Here is a 24621-nt window from a genome sequence, read left to right on the forward strand (position 1 = left end):
CATATCGATATTAATAAATAAATTAATGAGAGCTTAATGAAGAGTGGATATTTACACGAATTCCAAGTGCCACTCCACAAACTACTTCTTAATTATAAAGGAAAAAAGAGTAGCTTTGCGGTGGAAAGTTCTGGCAGACATCACATTATCCAGTAATCACAATTAATGTCACCACAAGTGGGATAATCGAGTGTAAGCCTAAGAGCATATTGTCACTTCTGTGATGTTCTGGCCAAAGACACATAGCCTGAATCTAATCACGAGGACACATCAGACAAGTCCAAATAAAGGGATGTCCTACACAATAAAAAAATAACTAGCATGTAATCTTCAAAAGTGACAAGGTCATGAAAGTCTGAAGAACTGTTCAATAGTGATGGAGCCTAAGGAGACAGGACAACAAAATGCATTGTGTGATCCTGGATTGGATAATTTTCCTATAAAGGATATTAACGGGACAATTGGTGAAAAGTGAATGGAATATGGGGGTTAGATGGTAGTAATGCCCGACTGTTAACTTCCTGACTTTGATTGTTATAAAATGGTTGTGTAGAGAAATATCCATATTTGTGTATAACATACACTAGAGCATGCAGGGGGGATGGGGCATCATGAGATCTTATTTTTACAAAAGTTCAGGAAAGTCCTTTGTTACTGTGCCTGTAAATTTCATGTGTTCGAAAATAATTATTTCAAAATTTTAAGGGGGGGAGGGAGAGAGGGAATTACAGGGTGACCTTCGTGGGTAATTATGAAATCGGCTGCTACTGAGACCTTTTGTATTATTCAGGACAGACATACACTTCAGAGAACCCCTGAAATCTCAGGGGCTTAGCGCATCAAAAGTTCCTCACTCAACGGATGCCCAGCAGGGGTCAGGCAGTCCGTCCCCTTAGAGCGACACAATATGGAACAAGCGGCATCCATGACTCACGGTTAGAGGTCCGGGTGGAAGAGGAAGGGGAGAACCACGTGGAATAGCTTCATGGGCAAGGCCAGGAAGTGGTACATATACCTTGTGTCCTCAGTCCATTGGCCAGAACTCAGTCACTTGGCTACAACCCAGCTGTGTAGGAGGATGTGAACGTAGCTTTCCTGTGTGTCCAGAAAGACACGCACGGTGACCAGATAGCAGGGTTCCCATTACACTCTTAAGATATCACTTTAGTCGACCTTCTCTCATGTGGTGGAGACTAAAGAATTTAAGAGTCTGAGTGCTGACTAAAGTTCTCACCACACTCTCATTTATACTCTGAATACACTCTCTGATAACTTGTCTGACCTGACCACATTCAGGTTATTTTTCTAACATGGTCTTTTTAATAAATCTGCAGACTCATCCGAATTACAATTTTCTTCCTGTGTAGACAGTAGGATCGCAGTCTCTGATGATAGCCATGGTTACAACGATCACATTAACAGTTTCTGCTCTGCATCGATGTCTAACGATTGGGAAGACCAGAGGTTCCCTTGGCATCCTCGCCAGTCATGACACCGATAGGGTCTCTCAACTGTATGGGCAAAATTGGTCCTCACAGAGGCGAGCGCTAACTGTAGCCCTTCTTTCAGCATCACATATGTGGACTGAACACAAATGAGCGTGGACTCTGGTGTTTACTAAGACTTGAAGTGCAAATGAAGCCCTTACAGCACTATGCTAGACTGTGTGTGGTTGACTTGGCTTCATCACTTCTTCATGACTGGCTCTTCTAAGGTCTCCTACACTGGAAGAGAAGACAAGAACAGCGTATCTCAGAATCCCCTTCCCCAGATGCTTCTTGGGTACAGTTAGCCACTGAGAAGGCGCTCACATGGGATTCAGAAAGCCTAAGAAGAGAGGGCATTATTCTCTGCAGGCAGAGGCAGGGGCGGGCAAGAACTTTGAGGCAGCTTCCAGGAGAGCTTCTTGGTAATCACCCACATTGGTGTCCACGACTGAGATAGTATGTGGGGCCTTCCCCGTCTTTAGCAGCTTCAGAGAAAGCCCTGGAGGATCACCCCCTTGACTGCTGTAGACAGATTCTCAAGATTGGCAGAAGCATCTAAGAGAGCTCCTGAGAGTCCACTTTGATGCTGCAGGCTGGTGTTGCTTCCCTGGTCATCATTCCCTTAGCCTTTCCAACAGTTGTGTGTGTCTCTGGCTCTTCTGAAAGCATTCATGCCCGGATTATAGAGAGTGGCATCTGATTCTGCACTGAGCCCTGAAGGGTCAAGAATTCTGTTCTCTTGTGCAGACTTTGATGAGCGAGAAGGTGTGCACTATTATTGAAAACAGTAAATTCTTCACACGTATATGGTTTTCTCTTCTTCATTCATCTCTGATGAGCCAAAAGATGGCAGTTTCAATTGAAGTCCCTACTGTATTTTTTACATTTACGGAGCCTTGTCTCCCACGTGGATTCTGAGATGAACATGAAGATCTGAATTCCAAGTGAAGCCCTTATTGCACTCATCACGTTCATGGTCTTTTTCATTCTTACCACATTCATGATATCTGTGGGATGGATTTCCTGAGAGAACTCTCCGATGAGTGTGGAGAACTCAGCCGTACGTCAAATCCTTTCTAAGTATGGAGCATTCGTAGGGCTTCTTTTCCTTGTGGACTCTCGTGAATGTGAAGGTATGTGCTCTCTCTGCTGCTCTTCCCACCCTTATTCACAGGAAGTCCTCTCTCCTCAGTGCAAACTGAGTGGACTTGAAGAATATCACTTCAACCAAAACACTCTCCACTCTCACTGCCTTTTAGGATTTCTCTCCAACATGCATCTTCCAGGGGACAAGATGGGAGCTCTGATCAAATCCCTCTCCATACTCGTCATTTGCTTAGCACTTCTTTCCTCTCCTCCCTGATGAACACAAATAGGTGACCTAAACCCAAATCCCTTAGCATGCAATTATACTTGTCACACTGTTCTTCCAGTGTGAATTCAATGGTGGCTGTAAGACATGAGTTCCCTCTACAGCCCTTACCACATGCGTAATATTTATATTGTTTTCTCCCTGAGGGAATGAATTGATGTCTGGGAATATATGAGCTGATCAAAATCATAAGAAGTATGTTCTCTGACCGTGATGGAATCAAACTAGAAATTAAACTAAAAAACAAAACAAATTTTAAAACAAGAAAATCTCCAAATATTTGGAATGGAATGAAAATAAAAATATAACATATTAAAATCCGTGGGGCTGAGAGGGGAAATTTATGCCACTAAATGCTTACATTAGAAAGAGGAGAGGTCTCAAAACAATAATCAAAGCTCCTACTCAAGGAACTGGAAAAAGAAAAGCAAGATAAATCAAAAGCAAGCACAAGAAAGGAAGTAATAAAGAGCAGAAATAAATGTAATTGAAAACAGAAAAGTAAAGAAAAAGCAATGAAACTAAAGCTGGTTCTTTGAAAAGATTGGTAAAATTGATAAGCTTTCAGCAAGACTGACAGAGATAAGACAGCACACAACCAACATCAAGAATAAAGTGAGGGATATAACTACAGATCCTACAGCCAATAAAAGAATTCTGTGAAAAACTCTACTCATGTAAATTCAACAACTTAAATGAAATGGACCAATTCTTCAAAACAAACTACCCAGATTCACCCAATGTGAAATAATCAGAATAGCCCTATAACCATTAAAGAAATGTAATCCATAACTTAAAAGTTTCCAAAAAAAGAAATCTCTAAGCCCAGATGGTTTCACTGGAGAATTCTGCCAAATATTTGAAGCAGCAGCAGCACCAATTATACACAACCTCTTTGAGAAAATGGAAGAGGCCAATTATCATCCTGGTACCCTAACTAGAGAAAGGTAATACAAAAAAAAAGAAGAAAAAAGAAAGGAGGGGAAGGAAAGGGGGGAAAGAGAGAGAGAGAGAGGGAGAGGGAGAGAGAGAAGAGGGAGGGAGGGAGGGAGAGAAAGAGGGAAATAAAACTACAGACTAAACTGTAAAGTGAAAATTTGAAATAATCACAGAAATTTGATTATTAATTATGTCAGGTATGAGAATGGCTTTGCAGTTTTGCAAAAACTACTATGTAGTTAAGAAATGCCTTTTGAAGTAGGTAGGTGTGAAATGATATATCAGGGATTAGCTTTAAATTACTTTGGCGTATAAGAAAAAAGGAAAAAGGGATAGATTAAGCAAATGTGGTAAAATCTTGATCACTGTTGAATTTGGGTGATGAATATATAGGAGTCCATTATATTTTCTCCTTTTGAGTATTTTTGAAATTTTTCATAATTAATAATTAACATCTGGGGCCAGCCCAGTGGCGTAGTGGTTAAGTTTGCGCGCTCCTCTTTAGGGGCCTGGGGTTCACAGGTTCAGATCCTGGGCATGGACCTACGCACCGTTTGTGAAGCCATGCTGTGGCGGTGTCCCATGTACAAAATAGAGGAAGACTGGCACAGATGTTAGCTCAGGCCCAATCTTCCTCGTTGAAAAAAGAAAAATTAAAATCTTGAATTTTGAGAACTGTTTAAATCCTGCTACTTGTGCGAACTAGGGCGATGGTTTTAACCTCCCTGATCCTATTTCCTAACATTGCAATGGGAATACTATCACTTTCCTCACTGAGGCTGAAACACACGAAGGATGGTGCCCCTGCAGTGCCCCTCAATGGACGCTAAGCTCCATCCCTAAGAGAGACCTAGCCATTCTCTGAGGATGAACAAGGTATTGAACAAAGAAAGGAAACCTGACTTCCCTGGAATTTGTTGAACTGTCCTCCTTTCAGAAAGGGAGAAGGCAAAAATGACAGAAAAGGATGCATAGTACCAGGTCTGCCTGATCCTCCCCAGCCAGGATGGTCAGTGGGGCTGAGTGGAGAGCGGAATTTCCACCTCCCCACCTCACTCCCACCACCCACAGGAATGAGGCCATCTGAGTCAGGGCTCCAATTCACCCCACTAGGGCTGTGTCAGTAGGCTGGACAGGGACAGCTGAATTTTCACCCCCACCCAGCAGCAAGGAAGTGGTGCCAACTGGCTCTCTGCCCCCTACCCGCCCCCACACCACCCCTGTCCACACACACACAGTGTCAAGAGGGCCCAGAGGAGAGTTGAACTTTCACCCCCACTTGGACCTATTACCACACCTAAACAGGGTGATTGCTTGCTAAAAAAGAGTAAACGGAATCCAAAATCTTGCACCATAATACCCAAAATATCCAGGATACAATAAAACAAAAAAATCACGCATGATACCCAGAACCAGAACAATCACAACTTGAAGGAGACAATACAGTCAACAGACATAAACACCGAGACAACTTAGATGTTGGGATTATCTGACAAGGATTTATGAGTAGTAATCCTCATTTTTGTGTCAGCTGGTTTGAGTTGGGTTTTCTATTTCTTACGACTGAAGACGTCCTAGCTGACATGCGCAACCATGAGCTGTGGTCCCCACCCTAGTGTCTGGTAACAAAGCAGAGCAGTGTTGGCCCTGGATTTCTGAGGGTAACATGAAACCTGAGATAACAGGGAACTTAAGTATACAGCGTCCTGGAAGGTAAAGTTTAGGGGAAAAAATGGTGGGAAACTGTCCCCTGCCTCCAGTCAACATACACCTGAGTAAACTGATCAACCAAGCACACCTGAAAACCACTGAGGCATCTGAGAAGCATGGGGCAGTGTCCAAGACGCTCACTCAGTGCCTTAATCCCTTAGCTCAACATCCAAAATGCACACTATAATACGCTCCCTCTTTTTTCCTTTTTTTTTTTTTTTTTGCTGAGGAAGATTCCCCCTGAGCTAACATCTACTGCCAATCTTCCTCGTTTTCTATGTGAGTCACTGCCACAGCATGACCACTGACAGACGGATGGTGTAGGTCCACACCTAGGAACTGAACCTGGGCTGCCAAAGAGAACACGCCAAACTTAACCACTGGGCCACCAGGGTGGGCCCTGTTCCCTCTTTTTTGTACACTCTTTTCTCACGAAGCTTTATGGAATTAAAGACAAGTTTCTCTTTTTACATTCAGTCTGTTCCTGTCACAAAAGACTCAAAAAAGAAAGATAGTGAAACTTACCTTATTGGTGGTATGCTGCACAGAAAAAGTCTGCAATAAGATAAAAACTTTAGCCCTTCGCTGCTTGAAAAGAGAAGCTGAACAGAGGACAGAAGCCAGCTGCAAAAGTCTTACACTCAAACTGCAGATGCATGATTTTATGTATTTTTATTAAATGATCATTTCCTTGGATTAATTTTTGAGGCTTCTACAAGAGTCCTTTTCCTAGTACAACTTATTATGACTAACTGAGGTTGAGCTCACTAAAAACTTCAAATACTTGTCCTATTTAGAATAGGTTTTCTTCTCCAGCAAGTTAGACAAGCCCAGGGCACGTACTATTTGTCAGGCACTGGTTCAAGGTCATGGTCATACAGCAGTAAACAGACTTCCTGCCCCATGGAGCTCACATTCTAGTGGATATGGACTTTGTCATGTCCATCATTACACCTGCTAGTGCACTGCTCTTCTTTATCATTTTTTTTTTTTTTGAGGAAGATTAGCCCTGAGCTAACATCTGCTTCCAATCCTCCTCTTTTTGCTGAGGAAGACAGGCCCTGAGCTAACATCTGTGCCCATCTTCCTCTACTTTATATGTGGGATGCCTCCCACAGCATGGCTCGATAAGCGGTGTGTAGGTCTGTGCCTGGGGTTGGAACCAGTGAACCCTGGGCTGCTGAAGTGGAACGTGTGAACCTAACCTCTGTACCACTGCGCTGGACCCTTCCTTATAATTTTTGAGGCGTCTCTCCTGTGCAGATTCTATTGAACGTGAAGGTTCCGGCAAACTTATTGTACATTATTAACAAGGTTTCTCTGTTGTGCATTCTCTTAAGAATTGTGACATTCTGAGCTCTGTCAGAAACAACAGCCGTATTCATACAGCAAACAGGTTTCCTCCAACGGAATTCGGATGACTGTAAAAAACTTTAAGAATTCAGTACTGAATTCTTAAAACACAACATTTTATAAATACTCTCTGCTGTGTGGATCTTCTGATGAAAATGAGAAATCTAAGTTCTGAAGAACACCTTTATCACACTCATCACGTGTATTGGACTTGACACCATTATGGGCTCTCTGATGAATGTGAAGACACGAACTCTTACTAAAGCCCTTGCCACAGTCAAAACATTTGTAGGGCTTCTCTCCAGTGTGGACTCTCCGATGGGCTTGAAGATGTGAGGTCTGACTGAAGCTCTTCCCACACATGCCACATCTATAGGGTTTCTCTCTGGTGTGGATCCTCTGGTGAACGTGCAGATAGGAGTTCCAGAGGAAGCCTTTCCCACACTCTTCACATCTGTAGGGTTTCTCTCCTGTGTGGACCCTCTGATGGGCTTGAAGGTGTGAGCTCCAACTGAAGCCCTTCTCACACACGTCACATTTGTAGGGTTTCTCTCCAGTGTGGACTCGCTGATGGTCCTGAAGGTGTGAACTCTGGCTGAAGCCCTTCCCACATGTCTCACATTTGTAGGGCTTCTCTCCTGTGTGGACTTGCTGGCGGGCCTGAAGATGAGAAATCTGACTGAAGTCCTTCCCACACGTGTCACACTTGTAGGGCTTCTCTCCTGTGTGGACTCGCTGGTGGGCTTGAAGGTGGGAATTACGGCTGAAGCTCTTGGCACACAAATCACATTTGTAGGGTTTCTCTCCAGTGTGGATTCTCTGATGGGCTTGAAGATTTGAGGCCTTACTGAAGTCCTTCCCACACACCTCACATTTATAGGGTTTCTCTCCAGTGTGGACTCTCTGATGAGGACCAGAATTCTGATGAAATATCCTGTCACATGCCTCCCATTTGTAGGTTTTGTCTCTACAGTGGGTGCTGGGATGGGCATGAAGTTGTGATGTCTGACTGAAGCCTTTATTGCACATCTCATGTTTCCCAGATTTCTCTCCAGTGTTGTCTATGCAGTGAACGCTAAGATCTAAGCTAGGACTGGAGCCTTTTCTGCAGCTGTCACACTCATACACATCCTCTCCTGGGGGAATGGGCTCATGAGCAGGAAGAGAGGGGTTCTGATTGAAATTCTCAGCACACACTTGACACACACCGGGTTTCTCTCCTGTGCGAACACTCCAATGAACACAAGGCACTGAGCTATAACTGATGCCCTTCCCACACTCGCTACACACATAGAGTTTCTCTCCTATGTGCGACTGCTCATGAAGTTCAAGATTAGAGCCAGGGCCCAAGCCTCTTCCATTCTCATCAGAGGTTTGCTCTCCTGTGTGGATTATACTCTGCTGGGACAATTTCTTCATGAAGTCTTTTCTGCAGTTATTGTGGCTGGAGGCCTTCTCTCCTTTGTGTACTTCCTGACCATCAAGGCGACGAGAGATCCTTCTCACAACACAACACTCACACTTACACAGTTTATTTTTCACGTCAATTTGCTGACACCTATGCTGATAATTCTGTGGCTCTCTCAGATACATTTTCTTCCAGAAATCCCAGGTGGTCTTAATCGGCAACTCTTGGTTTTTGACACTACTGGAACTCTCCCCCTGAAGCTTTATTCCATGGTTCTCATCTTCAGAAACCTGAGCAGAGTCTCCTGCCCACACCTGACAGGGGGAATGACCCTGTTTTGGTAACTTGGACTTCTTGCCTTGCAGATTTATTATTGAGTCTTGATTTCTGGTTACCTGACATGTAAATTGCTCCCATATCTGCCGGCACATAAGTTCTTCATGGTAAAGGTATCTTAATCCCACTTCTTGAAGCATCTCTATCTCATTCTGATTCTTGTGTCCTGGAAGGATAAAGAGAATTCAGAGATGAAAATAAGGACATTTTCATGTGAATGCTTGTTCAGAGAGAAAAATACCTCACAGGTCCACCACAGTGGGAGACTTATTCAGCCAGGGGAGGATTAAGCTTGACTTCACCATTGGGTTTTTTTTTTTCTTAAGATTTTATTTTTCCTTTTTCTCCCCAAAGCCCCCCAGTACATAGTTGTGTATTTTTAGTTGTGAGTCCTTCTAGTTGTGGCATGTGGCATGCTGCCTCAGCATGGCTTGACGAGCGGTGCCATGTCCGTGCCCAGGATCCAAACCAGCAAAACCCTGGGTCGCCAAAGCAGAGCACATGAACTTAACCACTCGGCCCTGGGGCTGGCCCACCATTGGTTGTTTTGATGCTGATGGAAACAGAGGTGAAAAGTAGGCTCCTATCCACTAAGTGTTAATGAGACTCATTTAGAACTATACCACAACTTATGTATGAGGTCAAAATTAGAAATTCGAGGCTAGAGAGCAGGGGACATTCTCAGCAAAAGGAAAAGAATATATCTGCAAAGGGAAATATCTCCTCTGTCCTTTTAATGAACTCATGAGATTATTTCCTTTAATTCAGCCAGTAAACACATATTAATAAACAGGCTAGATTTGAGAAAATTCTCCTTTATTTCAATGAAGTCCTAGTATATAATATTCAACACGAACATTATAACTGGAAAAGAAAACCCGAGAAAACTTACTTTCATAACTGACACATCCTATGGGAGTAAAAATCCTATGATAATTGTTGTCACTTAATTTGGCTGAATTTTCGGATGAACCTGAATGGCTAATATTATCTGCTAGGTTTTGTAGGTATGTATCTACCAAAAGGTGCTCTGGTAGCCAGCACACAAGATGGTCCCCAATGAGCCCTACCTCCTGGTATCCATACCTTACTAAAGTCCCCTCCCACGATGTAGCAGGATTGGCCTGTGAAATATGGCCGAAGTGATAACACATCACTTCCAAGGTTAGGTCATAAAAGACACTGTGGTTTCTGCTTTCCACTCTCTTGGGTGTCACCGGCCGGGGGAAGCCAGTTGCCATGTTTGGAGGACCCTCAGGCAGCTCTAGGGAGAGGCCTCCCGCCAACAGCCATGGGAGTGAGTTGAGTCCATCTTGGGAGCAGGTCCTTCAGTCCCATCCAGCCCACACAGGCCTGCCGCTCTGGTGGCCTCACAGCAACTTTATGAGACCCTAACCCAGAACCACCGAGCTAAGCTGCTGCTAGATTCCTCACGGAAACTGTAAATAAATGTTTGTTGTTTTAAGCCGCTAAGTTTAAGAGTAATTTGTTACACAGCAATAGATAGCTAATACAGGTACCACAGAAATTATAATTAGGTTAGACACGCATCAGAAGATTAACAATGTTCTGAAATAATCCTTCAATTGCACTGGTTTATTCTCTACTTGTCGGCCGTCTCCAGGAGAAGGGAAGACAGTGAGGTCCTCTTAGCATCCTTCTTTGGGAGCTTCTGTTTGTAAGGATCCTCAAGGAAGAAGAAACCTGTTAGTTTGTGCTTCTGTGCAGTGAAAACAGGCCTCGAGGATATTCTTTTAGATGAAGCAGGGCACCCAGATGCAAAATCCTGGGATATTCTGACGTTTGCCAAAAGAACTTTTAATAAGGCACTAGCCTAGTGGTGTAGTGGTTCAGTTTGGTACATGCCACTTTGGTGGCCCAGGTTCGTGGGTTCAGACCCACATCACTCAACAAGCCATGCTGTGGCGGTGATCCACACACATAACAGAGGAAAGACTAGCAGAGGTGTTAGCTCAGGGCCAATCTTCCTCAAAAAAACAACTTTTAATAAGGGAGAGGAGAGTGGAAGATGCTGTTAGATTGTTCAGCTCTCTGAGGGGCTGAGTTACAGAGGTGCGTCCACATGTGAAAACTCATCAAATCGCATACTTAAGATGTGCACATTTAAATTTTACCTCAATATAGAAAGGACTGCAAAACAAATAAGAAGTCATTTTCCACCCTGAAAATTCGTGGAGCTGCATGTTTATAATTTGTGCAGTTTTCCGTATATGATATATTTTGATTAAAAGTCGGCTCCAAATTTAAAGCTAAAAGTAAAGATTTGTTCAAGGAGGCAAAGCAGTTGGGAAACTACTTATTAAGAAAAAAACAGGGGCCAGTCCTGTGGCCGAGTGGTTGAGTTTGTGCACTCCGCTCCAGGGGCCCAGGGTTCCACCAGTTCAGATCCTGGGCATGGACCTAGCACTGCTCATCAGGTCATGCTGAGGCGGTGACCCACACAGCACAGCCAGAAGGACCTATAACTAGAATATACAACTATGTGCTGGGGGGCTTTGGGGAGAAGAAGAAAAAGAAAAGAAAAAAGAAGATTGGCAACAGATGTTAGCTCAGGTGCCAATCTTAAAAAAAAAAAGAAAAAAAACAGGCAATGGTCATAACTGGAATCAGAATTCCCAAGGTTAGGTTTGTACAGAAAAACAAGGGAGCGAGTCAAATGGAGCAGGTGCCCAATATGCCCAACTGTGAAACCTTCGCGCAGCACAAAGTTATGAGAAAAGCAAGGATCAAATGACTGGAAAGATTTCCCCCAACTCCTCACAAGAGGCAGGGCCTAATCCATCCAATCAGCAGCTACGAAGTCCTGGGTTTTTGTTTGTTTGATTTAGTTTTTGGTGCTTATGTCTATTAGGAATGACTGTCATTACTATATGTCGGGCTGGGTTTACCTGAGGGCATACACAATCTCAAGACAGATGAAGGAAGTAAGGGGGACATGAAGCTTGGAAGGTAGGAAGGAGAGGAGTGGGTGTGGATGGGGGACAGCACTGAAAATGCGGACGACGTGGCACTCACCAATGGCCACGCAGACACCGCAGGTTAGGACAAGCTGTGAGGGAGCCTTAAATGGGACCACCTACCCATCCATCCATCCAACTATCCATCCATCTATCCATCCATTCATCTATCCATCCATCCATCCATCCATCCATCCATCCATCCATCTATCCATTCATCCATCCATCCATTCATCCATCCTTCCATTCCTCCATCCATCCATTCTTCCATGCATCTATCCATCCATCCATCCATTCATTCATTAGACAAGTATTTAATGAACATGTAGTACATATCAAGGCTTTTTATAAGCACTGAGTATACAGCAGTAAAGAAAACAGATACAATGCCTGCTCTCATGAATTTCCTCTCTAATGGGGAGAGACCATAAACAAGTAAACAAAATAGACTATGTTAATATGCCAGCTGATTATGACTAGTCACAAAATAAGGCAGACGGGTGTTTTAATCAGGGTGGTTAGCACAGGCTCTGGGATAAGAGGACATCTGAGCAGACATAAATGAAGCCAGGCGGGGAGCTGGGAGGGCAGATGGGAAAAGAACATCCTGGAGAGATGAACGAGCAAGGGACCAGCCGGGAGTTGTGTAGAAGCCGACTGGGCACATCCAAGACACAGAGGGCAGTCCGTGTGGCTGGAAAAGACTGAGAAAAAGGGCAAAGGAGGGGAAATCAATCCAGACATGGGGTGGTGGCCAGATCACCCTGGAGGTCTCTGTAAGGTCCTGGATTACACTGAGTGAGATGGGAAGTCATGGGAGGGTGAACACACAGGTGACACGATCTGTATTACGTGATCCAGCTGCTGTGTGGAGAATGGACTGTAGGAGCACAGAGGCAGGGAGGCAGCGAGGAAGGTGTTGCCACAAAGCAGGGTCATGAACCATGGGGCCCGGGCCGGGGTGGCAGCCGGGGGTGGGGAGAAGGAGGGCACCTGGCTGGATCCCGCAAGGACTCAGAGCCCCAAGCGCTCACCTGAACACTCATCTCCTTGGGTTTCTGGCTCCATCACCCAAAGCTTCTCTTCTCTGCCCAAGTGTACTATCATGTCTAATTTGAAAGGTTGATATCTTGTGAAAAAGAAATGGCATATGTATAAGGTGGAGGCAAAAAGTTTAATTCCAATACTATAATCTTCATGTGCTCTATGTAGAATTTTTTCAAATTCTAATCGTGACCTGTTACAATAAATACCTTTGATTGTACACAAACACATCAGTGTATATCACTGAATCAGGTGACTGAAGGATCTGATCCTAACCATTATCTACTTTTATCACATCTCCTTTCCTGGTTTTCACTCACAATTTCTGTTGCACTGTATGCAGTTCCTGAGAAGGAGCTATGATATTTCTGTACTATTTCATTAAACATATTAATGAGGTAACCCACCGACTGATTACAAATCCCACCAAGATGTCGCAACTATAATTTGAAAAAAACAGACAAGGTATAGACAAGATGTCCCACAGGAACTAGGAAATTCAGATCCCCAGGTTTGGGGAAGCATTTCAAGCATCCCAAAGTCTTAAACGTTTGAAATCAAGACACTCTGGGGGCTGACACTGAGCACAGAGGGCGCCTGTCCTCACCCACAGAGAGCAGGTTCTGGAAGTTCTCCAGCATCACGTCCCAGTACAGTTGCCTCTGGGTGGCGTCCAGCAGCCCCAGCTCCTCCTCATTGAAGGTCACAGCCACGTCCTTGAATGTCACCACCTCCTACAATGCAAAACACATGCAACCTCAATCTTATGACCAATGGGCACTGGGAGAGGGGCCACGGGTGGAGAGGATGGGTGGGAAGTTGTTCTGGATTCTGAGGGCCTTCAATTTCCCTCACGTGGTTTCCTCCTTTGCTCCATCCCGCATGCTAATTCCATACAGGAATGTTCCACAGTCACATCAAAAGTACATGCGATGAAACGTAATTCCAGTACATTTAATGTGGTGTCATTTGTGAGTATTCCTAGAGCCAGCACCCTAGACCTGGAACTCCTGAATCTTGGGGTATATACATTTTATAATTTAATTGATACTACCAAATTGTCCTAGAAATCTTAGGTCCCTTTAGTCCCCAACGAGGTCTGACAGTTTTTGTCTTTCCTTTCTCACCCGCACATTCATTCAGCCTGCGCAGTGTCACTTTGCTACAACGTGACAAACCAACTGGTCATCCTTCCTGGGGAGCTATGCAACTGGTCCTCTGTGCTCTGCAGGCACATGCCACCTCTCTATGACACTATGACAGCATTCAAAGCATCAAAGGGCACAGTTTTTCATGCCAGAATACCTCAGTTTAAATCCCAAAGTTCTGTGACCTTAGACAGACAAATCCCTTAATCCATTTCCTCACCTGTGTGGTGGCACCCATATCAGAAGATTCTTATACATATAAATGAATAAATATATATAAAGTTCTTAGAACTGTACTAATTCAGTAGCCATTAGTCACATGTGGCTACGTAAATTTACACTGAAAATTACATACGATTAAAAATTCACTCCCTCAGTTGCACTAGCCACATTTCAAGAGCTCAAGAGTCACAGGTGGCTAGTGGCTACTGTATTGGACAACACAGTACAGAACACTTCCATCATCACAAAGGTTCTACTGAACAGCGATGCCTTAGAACAAATATACCTGGCATATAGTAGGTCCTCAATGAATGTTAGCTTTTATCAATATAATTATGATTGGTATGCTAAGTGTATGACTACATTTTTATATTAATTTAGTCACCCCTGCTGTCTTTTGAATAATGATTTTTACCCTCAACCTGCCTATATCATGAAGTGAGTTTTTTTTTTTAAGATTTTATTTTTCTTTTTTCTCCCCAAAGCCCCCGGTACATAGTTGTATATTTCAGTTGTGGGTCCTTCTAGTTGTGGCATGTGGGATGCCGCCTCAGCATGGCTTGATGAGCGGTGCCATGTCCCCGCCCAGGATGTGATCCGGTGAAACCGTGGGCTGCCAAAGAGGAGTGTGGGAACTTAACCACTTGGCCATGGGGCTGGCCCCATGAAGAAATTTTTTTTTTTTTGGAGGAAGATTAGCCCTGAGCTAACTACTGCCAGTCCTTCTCTTTTTGCTGAGGAAGCTTGGCCCTGAGCTAACATCTGTGCCCATCTTCCTCTACTTTATATGTAGGATACCTACCACAGCATGGCGTGCCAAGTGGTGCCATGTCTGCACCCGGGATCTTAACGAGCAAACCCCGGGCTGCTGAGAAGCGGAACATGCGAACTTAACCACTGTGCCTCCGGGCCAGCCCCGTGAAGTGAGTTTCTTATAGATTGCATATAGTGGGTTCATGGTTTTTAATCCACAATACTAATCTCTGTATTTTAATTGGTGTATTTAGACCATTTACATTTAATGAATTATTCACGTTAGGACATAAGTCTGCCATTTTATTTTTTCTCATGTTTTTGTTTCTGTTTTCCTCCCTACTTTCCTGTGTTATTTGAACATTTTTAGAATTACATTTTGATTTGTCTATAGTGTCTTTGAGTGTATCTCTTGGTATAGTTTTTTAGTGGCTGCTGTAGGTTTTACATTATATATACATAACTTATCAGTCTACTGTTGTCGATGTTACTAGTTTGAGAGAAACTTTACCTCCCTTTAAGTCCCTTCACCTTACCTCATTTATAACTATCTTAAATATTTCTTCTATATACATTTAGAACTACATCAATGTTACGATTTTTGCTTCAACCATCAAATATAAAACTCAAGAAGAGAAAGATAGTTTATTATGTTTCTCCCTACTTTTTACCCATTCATTGTTCTTTCTTCCTCCCTGAAACCCCAAGCCTTTTCTATTTTCTTTCTTTTCTGTTTGGAGAACTTCCTTTAGCTATCCTTTTACAGCAGGTCTGCTGGCTACAAGTACACTTAGTTTCTTTCATTTGAGAATGTCTTGATTTTCCCTTCATTCCCAAAGGATATTATTACTGGATACACAGAATTCTGAGTTGACAGTTCTTTACTTTCAGCATTTGAAAAACAATGTACCACTTCTTTCTGGCCTCCCTGGTTACTGATGAGAAATCTACTGTTATTTGAATTGTTTTTCCCTTACAGCTAAGGTGTCAATTCTCTCTGACTGCTTTCAAGATCTTTTCTTCACTGCTAGTTTTCAGAAGTTTAACTATAACACGTCTTGGTGTGATTTCTTTGGGTTTACCCTGCTTAGCGTTCACTCAGCTTTTGAACCTGTAGACTTATGTCTCTTGGAAAATTTGGGAAATTTTCAATCATATTTATTCAAACACTTCTTCAGTCTCACCCTCTTCTTCCTCTCCTCCTGGTACCCCAGTGACATGAACGTTAGGTATTTTGTTATATTCCCATGGGTCCCTGAGGCTCTGTTCATTTTTTTCCAGTCTATTTTCTCTCTTTTATTCATATTAAATAATTTCTATGATTCTATCTTCAAGTTCTTCCCTCTGTCCCTTCATTCTGCTGTTGAGCCCATCCACTGAGTTTTAAAATTTCATTTACTGTATTTTTCAGTTCTAAAATTTGCATTTGGTTCTATTTTATAGCTTCTATTTCTTTGCTGAGATTTTCTATTTTTTCACTTGTTTCCAGCATGTCTGTAATTGCTTATTGAAATATTTTTATGATAACTGCTTTACAATCCTGGTCAGATGGATGAACCTTGAAGACATTATGCTAAGTGAAATAAGCCAGTCATAAAAGGATTACATATTATGTATATGATTCCACTCATATGAGGTACCTATAGCTGTCAAATGCATAGAGACAGAAAGTAAAATGGCTGCCAGAGACTAGAAGAGCAGCGAGTAAGGGGTTACTGTTTAACGGGTATGGAGTTTCAGTTTGGGAAGATGTAGAAAGTTGTGGAGATGTGATGGTTGCATGACATTGTGAATGTACTTAATGTCACTGAATGGTACACTTAAAAATGGTTAAAATGGCAAATTCTACGTTCTGTATGTTTTACCACAATAAAACAAATGTTCTTGTCAGATAACTAACATCTGGGTCATCTCACTGTGTCTGTTGATTGTCTTTCTCGTAAGTTGAGATTTTCCTGGTTCTTGGATACCAAGTGATTTTCCACTAAAACTTGGACATTTTGGGTATTATGTTATGAGACTCAGGATTTCATTTAAACTTTCTGTTTTCCTAGGTATCCTCTGACACCTCTCTGGAAGGGGAAGGGAGACAGAGCTTTGTTACTGTCAGCTTGGGGATGAAAGTCCAGATTCCCCGTTTGGCCTTGTAGACACCTGGTGGGGTGAGGAGTTCATTACTTCTGGGCTGACGTGAGAGTTCTGGCTCTTCCCCAGGCCTATGCAGATACCACCCTGGTCATTTGTTCCTGTTCCCCATTTGGCCTCTACTGACGTGGGCGTAGCAGGGGTTTGGCCTCAATTCCACTGGGCAGTGATGAAAGTCCTGATTTTCCACTGACACCACCCAAGCAGGGAAAAGGAGAGGTGGCTCATTACCACCAGGTGGGGTGTCAGTCCAGGCTCCCACATTGACACCATAGTGGTGAGGGGGTACTCATTATCCCCTGGCAGGGAGATTGGGTCATTACAGCCTGGTGAGGCAGGAAGTCTAGGCTCCTCGTGACAGCTGGCAGGGGTGGGTGTGGGGCTGCAGTTCCTCTGTGTGGGGTATTTGGCTGGAAAAGAGCAGTTACCGTCTAAAAGTTTTCTGTCCTTGCCCTTTGACTAGACAGAGAAGGTTTTTCTTGGGCTTTTTTAGACTGCCCTCCTTGGTGTGCCCATGTTGCTGTCTTCTCCAGCAGTCAGTCTGGCATATATGAAGCAAAAAGGAAACTCAAGTAACTCATTGTCATGTCATTCCTTGAGTCTTGAGATCCCTGGCCATTCTGCCTTCTCTCTACCTTTCAAGTTTGTTTCATATAGAACATCCAGGATTCCTACTGTATTTAGCAGGAAGAACAGGAAAAAGTACCTCTCTTCTGTCTTTCCAGAAATGGTAGTCTCCAGAAATGCTTTTTGGGAACAGAGCTTATATATAAGAAATGCGTTTCAGCAATGTTCTCTAAAACATTGAAAAAAACATATTAAACAATCCAGGGGCCGGCCGAATGGCATGGTGGTTAAGTTCACGTGCTCCACCTCAGCGGCCTGGGGCTTGTGGGTTTGGATCCCTGGCGCGGACCTAGCACTGCTCATCAAGCCATGCTGTGGCAGTGTGCCATATAAAATAGAAGAAGATTGACAAAAGATGTTAGCTCAAGGCCAATCTTCCTCTCTCACACACACACACACACACACACATACACACAGATATATATTAAACAATCTAAAAGGCTAGGAAAAGGGAATTTTTTAAAGGAACATCAATTCATTGCAATATGATGTAGTGATTAAAAATGCAGGTGATATGGCGTGGCCCCATGGCGGAGTGGTTAAAGTTCCATGTGCTCCACTTTGGCGGTCGAGGTTTGCCCGTTTGGATCCTAGGTGCGGACCTACTCCATTCACCAGCCATGCTGCGGCAGTGTCCCACATACAAAAAAACAGAGGAAGGCTGGCAGAGATGTTAGCTCGGGGAGAATCCTCCTCAGCAAAAAAAAAAAAAAAAAAAAAAAAAGGCAGGTGACAAAGTTTCTGGTTGTAACAGAGTAACAGGTAGTAAACAAGCCTTCCTACCATGAATAAGTAGGAAAATAGGGACAAAATATATGTAACAACTGTTTTCAGCCATTGAAATCATAATACTTTGATCTCAGAAATGAAGGAAACAAATGAGATGAGCCCTGTGATCACCCTAGATCTCTGCCCGTAGATAATTTCTGAACTGCAGGTGCAGGAAGGGGGACCCCAAGCAGAGCCTCGCTGAGTTGAGGAGCCAGAAATCAGAGAACGGGAGACTGAGGTAGCTGGAAACCACAGGGCAGAGTTCCAGAAGGAAGGGATCCCTGCAGAGGAAGAGCACGGGAATCTGCCCAGGCACCCTTTTGCCTCTGCTGCTGAACACTAGCCCCTGCACGTACAGGATGAAACTGCACAGGCCAGGCAAAGAGCGGCTGGGGAGCTATGGGCTGCATGGTTCCTGGAGCCGAGCAGGAGCTAAGGAGTTTGAATTCCAAACAACCAAAGTGGAAAGCCCTCACCGATCACTAGGGGCGTTCTGCAGCAGCTGAAGGGCCGTGCATTAGTAGAAGGGCTACTGTAGAGCGGTGCTGCTGACATTTCACAGCAGGCAATTCACTGATGTGCAGGGCTATCCTGCACGTTGTAGGATGTTTAGCTGCATCCCTGGCCTCTGCCCAGTAGTTGTCAGTGGTATCCACCCCTCTAGTCATGATGATCTGAAACATCTACAGACATTGCCCAATGTCCCATGGTTGGGCAAAAGTGCTCCCAATTGAGAACCACTGCTCTGGAATAAAGGTTACTCTAGACCCACCCTAACACAGTTAAAAACAAAGCTCAATTAGGGCCAGCCTGGTGGCATAGCGGTTAAGTTCACACGTTCCACTTCAGCAGCCCAGCGTTCACGTTTGGATCCTAGGCGTGGACCTACACACCGCTTGCCAAGCCATGCTGTGGCAGGCATCCCACATATAAAGTAGAGGAAGATGGACACAGCTGTTGGCTCAGGGCCAGTCTTCCTCAGCAAAAAAGAGGAGGATTGGCGGCAGATAGTGACTCAGGGCTAATCTTCCTCAAAAAAAAAAAACAAAAAAACAAAAAAAACCAGGGCTCAAAAGAATCAATGGAACCAAAGGAACAAATAACCATCTGAGCATAAACAGAAAAAGCATTTGACAAAATTCAACTTTCATTCATGATAAAAACTCTGAATAAAGTAGGACTAGAAGGAACTTCCTCAGCTCCAAGGGAGGACATCTACAAAAAGCCCACCGAGTCAGCATGACAGACTGAAGGCTCTCTCCCTACAACTAGGCACAAGGCAAGGATGGATACGGTCAGTACTTATGTTCAAAATTGTTCTAGCAGTCCTAGCCAGTGCAATAAGGGAAGGAAAAGAAGTCAACAGAACAGGGCTGGGAATGGAAGAAGTATAACTCTTTATTTACGGATGGTCATCTAAGTAAAAAATCCTGAGAGGGAGAAAAATGTTACTAGAACTAATAGACAAATTTAGCAAACTCAAAATACATAATTAATTATACTTCTATATTGTAGCAAGAAACAAACAGAAATTGAATTTCCAAAACAATGCCATTCAGAAAAGCACCCCAAAAACATCAAGCACTTAGGGATAAATTTAATAAAATATGTGTAAGAGGGCCGGCCCGGTGGTGTAGCGGTTGGGTTCACGCACTCTGCTTCAGTCGCCCAACGTTCACCAATTCAGATCCTGGGCGCGGACCTAGCACTGCTCATCAGGCCATCCTGAGGAGGCGTCTCACACACACAACCAGAAGGACCTACAACTAGAGTATACAGCTATGTACTGGGGGGCTTTGGGGAGAAGAAAAAAGAAAAAAAAAAGGGAGATTGGCAACAGATGTTAGCTCAGGGCCAATCTAAAATAAATAAATAAGAATAATTGATAAACAAACTGTGATATACTCATAAAAAGGAATAAAAAGGAATGAATTACTGATCCGTGCAGCAACACAGATGGATCTGAAAAACATTTGTCTGAGTCAAAGAAGCCAGACACAAAAGTCAGACTATGATTCCGTTAGTTACATTAAATTTGAAAACAAGCAAATCTAATCATATGATAATAGATCAGAGCAGTGGATGCCTCGAGGGGGTTGGGAACTGACGAGAGAGACCTGAGAGAACTTTGCAGGGTGATAGAAATGTTCTGTATCTTGTCTTAGGTGGTGACTGATGCAATTAGACCACTTGCAAAATGAGGGCTACAACGGCCACTGACCAGATGCTTAAGATCCAATTTTTGTTAAGTAAATCATATTTCATTTTTAAAAGCCCCACATGAAAAGAATTACAGATCAAAGCAAAATTTATTCAGAGGCACAGCAGCACGTGCATTTGCTTATAGTTTCTGAGTTTAGACAAAAAATGGAAACCCTTCTGGGACAAGTACATAAAAGAACGCTGAACCATAAGAAACTCAAGTGATAACATTACATGAAAATATACAATGGAAAACTGTAGATATACTGTGATTGTAATCATGTAAAATACAGCATGGGGACGATGGCTGATGGATATGCAGTGCAGTAATGTGGAGTTTTAAATTTTTTGATAGCTATGATTTTCTGCACTATTTGTGAAACAAAAATGATGATAAAGTAAAACAAACAAAAACTAAAGACAAAAACAAAAACTCAAATCAATAAAAAAGCAAGTAACTGGTGGATAATGAACACGTTTTCCTCCTTTATCCCTCCCCTGGAAGAGAAAAAAGACGTGTCTAATCTTTGAGAAAAGAGATGTAATTTTAAGAGATAAAAATCGAAACAACTCACCTGAAGCTTGGTCATTTTCTCCTGCTCCTTCTGGGGAAGGGCAGTCCTGGGAAGGCAGGGCTGGCAAAGGAGAAAGAAGCCATGAGACACAGCCCTGGCTCCTGTGGCTGCTCTGTGTGAATTTTAAAAGTGACCCTCCTTGGCACATATCGCTAGCCCCTCAGCAAGGGACTCTTGTGCAGTGAACAACCTGCCCAACTGTAAGCAGCAGAGCTAACACAGAGTCCCTTGCAGCTTCCAGGGTTATCCTCTCATTCTGGGTATCATGGAAATGAAAGGCAGTAAAATGTACTGGCTAAGAGAGTGAACTCTGGGGCCAAGAAGTCTGGGGTCAAATCTTGGTACTGCTACTCACTCCATCTCATTTAACTAACCTCCCTGTGCCTCAAATCTATCGCCTACAAAATGAGAATAGTGCTTCCCTTACAGGACTGCTGTGAGGGTCAAAAGTACGAGCAAATGGAAACACAGAATTGACCTCATGCAGCTGCAGAAAAGCAGGTGATCATGCACCATAATCTTGGCCTTTGCAAACGGCTTTTGCCATCACTTCTGATGGAGGAGCCTTTTATAACATCCAGATTTCAGAGCCAGTGAATGCTTTGTCTTAAGAAACTCATCTTTGTGTCTGAAAAGCCCCAAATTCTGATCAGCTATATTGCTTAATAACTTGTTGTTCTATAATGATATTTAATTGAAAGTAGTATCTGGTTTTGTAAAAGGTACAGTGATGGGTCACTTAACAACGGAGATGCGTTCTGAGAAATGTGTCGTGAGGCGATGTCGTTGTGGTTCGAACATCACAGAACGTGCTTACACAAACCTAGATGGTATAGCCCACCGCACACCTAGGCTCTGGGCTACTACCCTTCTGGGACCCCTGTGGAATATGCAGTCTGTTGTTGACCAAAACATCGTCATGCAGCGCGTGACCGTATAAGTACTTGGGAATTTTCTTCATGCAGCCAGAAGAGTCCCACGTTCACTGTAGGGAAAAAACTAACTAAAAACATGACTGCTGGTTTTTTTCATCTTAAAAGTTTGACAGTCTCTGTCTCACTTAAATGAGCAATTCTGTGGGAGTAATGACAGATCCTAACTTACCACGTTGCTTTGGGGATTAAGCGAGCGAGTCCAGTAAAACCAACTGGCAAATCCACAGACAGAAAGTAAATCACGGTTGCCAGGGGCTGGAAGAGTGGGGGGGGAGGGGTGATGCAAATGTTCTGGAATCAGACAGTGGTGATGGTTGTACAACCTTGTGAATTATGCCAAAACCAGTGAATCATATACTTTAAAAGAGTGTATTATACCATACCTGGATTACATTTCAATTTTAAAAACAGAAAAAAAAAAGCCTTGGCTCAGTGCCTGGCACATTATGTAAGCTCTCAGTAAGTGCCGATAGGATGACTATTGTTCTCATTCGACGGATGAGGAAGCTGAGGGTTGATGAGGTCAAGTTACCGAAGGTCACAGAGCTGGTGAGAGGCGAGACTGCACCTGACTCCGACTCCAGAGCCTCAGCTCTTAGTCTGGTCTCCACGTCTCTAATCACAAACTCGAAGAAAAGAAGGGAGGGGCGTCCTCAGGGATGAGAGGAAGGGAGTAACCACAGACTTGGTGGAAAGTGATTTGCTGGGAGACACTGGCGCCAGATCATCAGGATTCCACTATTGATTCTTCTGACTTACTAGCTCTTTCTGCCTACTTCACGTCGATAAAATGGCAATGATAACAATATAGAGCCCACGGGGTTGTTAACAGGTTTCAGGGACTGTACAGAAATTCAATCCACGACAGCTACACATGGTTGTGGGTCCTCCTACTTAAGGCAGGAGCAACTTCATACAGATGAGAGCCACGTATCCACTTCTCAAAGCTGGGAAGCAACATCAGTTCATAAGATCCAGTGCCCTTGCTCTGGCCTCATATGTGCTGTGCCCTCCTGCTCTGCTCAGCAGCAGGGTTTTGCAAAGAGACCTGACATTTCACAGGATTCAGCAGGAGAAAGCAAGTGGGGTCTGGGGTGCCTCACTCGGCTCTGCTGGCTACCTGCTTGCTGCTCACCCTTCGGATGCCTGCTCCGAGCAGCCTTCCATCAGCTGGGGAAGCTGGGGGACAACTGGGGGCTAAGCATCTGTTTGCCTATGAGATGATGAGCATATCATTTTATCTGCAGCACCCAGAATACGGTGAGTACTCAGAACACATGAAATCAGAGAATGACTGCAGACACACTCCGTCGGGCAGGTACTGGGCTAATCGACTCGGAGGTTCCTGTGAGCTATAAAACTCTGAGGCTGTTCCTCACTGGGAGGAGGAGAGGATGAACTGTATCTTCCAATTTCTTCCTCTGGGTTTATTTTATTTGCTTTGCTCAAGCAACATCAAGGTCATTCTTAAAAGTGAGATATTCATGGGCCAGCCCTGGTGGCCTAGTGGTTAAGTTCAGTGCACTCCACTTTGGCAGCCCAGGTTCAGTTCCCGGGTGCAGACCTACACCTCTCTGTCAGCTGCCATGCTGTGCTGGCAGCCCACATACTAACACATAGAGGAGGATTGGCAACACACATTACCTCAGGGCAAATCTTCCTCAAAAAAAAAAAGAAAAGAAAGAAAGAAAGCAATCTCTCAGAGCTGCAAGCCCTTGTATCCAGCAGCCAGTTGAACACCTGCACCAGCCACAAACACTTAACTGAATACTTCTCTCTGCAAACCCTGTCACAGTGCTGGGCACACTGGAGAGAAGATGACAGAATTCCCACAACATAGGGATCAGCAGCCTGGGAGCAGAGACCGACTGGAAACCTGCAGCAAATTACATTCCGAAAGAGCAAACAAAATTTACCACCTTCTTTTCCTTAACTGCACCTTTTTCAGGGTCCCCAGCTCTCTCACTAACCACCGTTCTCCTAGCTGCCATGTGAAAACACGGGAATTGTGAATATCCTCGCTCCCCTGACCTCCATATATTTAGGACAATCTAGTATAAATCCTCTTGACTCAATGCCTGGATTTTGCATTAAAATACTGAAACCAAAAAGGGGGGGGGGGGGCAGTTGTACAACAAGATTGACAAAAAGGTGACAACACGGGCCGCCCCCGTGGCCGGGTGGTTAAGTTCTCGTGCTCCACTTCGGGGGCCCAGGGTTTTGCCGGTTCGGATCCTGGGCGCAGACACGGCACCGCTCCTCAGCCCATGTTGAGGTGGCATCCCATATGCCACAACTAGAAGGACCCACAACTAAGAATATACAACTATGTACCAGGGGTCTTTGGAAAGAAAAAAGGAAAAAAAATTAAATCTTTAAAAAAGGTGACAACAGTTGAAGGTTGACAAAGGTTGATGGCTATGTGAGAATTCATTACATTATTTTCTCTACATTTGTGTTTGAAAACGTTTATAGTCTCAAGTTAGCACATATAAAAATACTACAGGGGTCGGCCCCGGGGCCAAGTGGTTAAGTTCCGGCACTCTGCTTCAATGGCCCAGGGTTTCGCTGGTTCAGATCCTGGGCGCGGACATGGCACCGCTCATCAAGCCATGC

General features: G+C 43.8%; 1 protein-coding gene across 1 annotated transcript in view; it reads right to left on the bottom strand.

Moving 5' to 3' along the window:
• Window positions 1-6593: 6593 nt before the first annotated feature.
• Window positions 6594-24621, bottom strand: part of LOC124249759 (zinc finger protein 233-like) — a 19445-nt gene continuing 1417 nt past the window's right edge. Inside the window, exons 2-4 of the mRNA XM_046681053.1 lie at window positions 21071-21130; window positions 13235-13361; window positions 6594-8771 (exon numbers count right to left, since the gene is read on the bottom strand). Of these exons, the coding sequence (XP_046537009.1) occupies window positions 6979-8771; window positions 13235-13361; window positions 21071-21085 (1935 nt within the window). The 5' untranslated portion in view covers window positions 21086-21130 and the 3' untranslated portion in view covers window positions 6594-6978. The remainder of the gene's footprint in view (window positions 8772-13234; window positions 13362-21070; window positions 21131-24621) is intronic.

The sequence above is a fragment of the Equus quagga genome, chromosome 13, assembly GCF_021613505.1.
Source record: "Equus quagga isolate Etosha38 chromosome 13, UCLA_HA_Equagga_1.0, whole genome shotgun sequence".
NCBI classification, from domain to species: domain Eukaryota; kingdom Metazoa; phylum Chordata; class Mammalia; order Perissodactyla; family Equidae; genus Equus; species Equus quagga.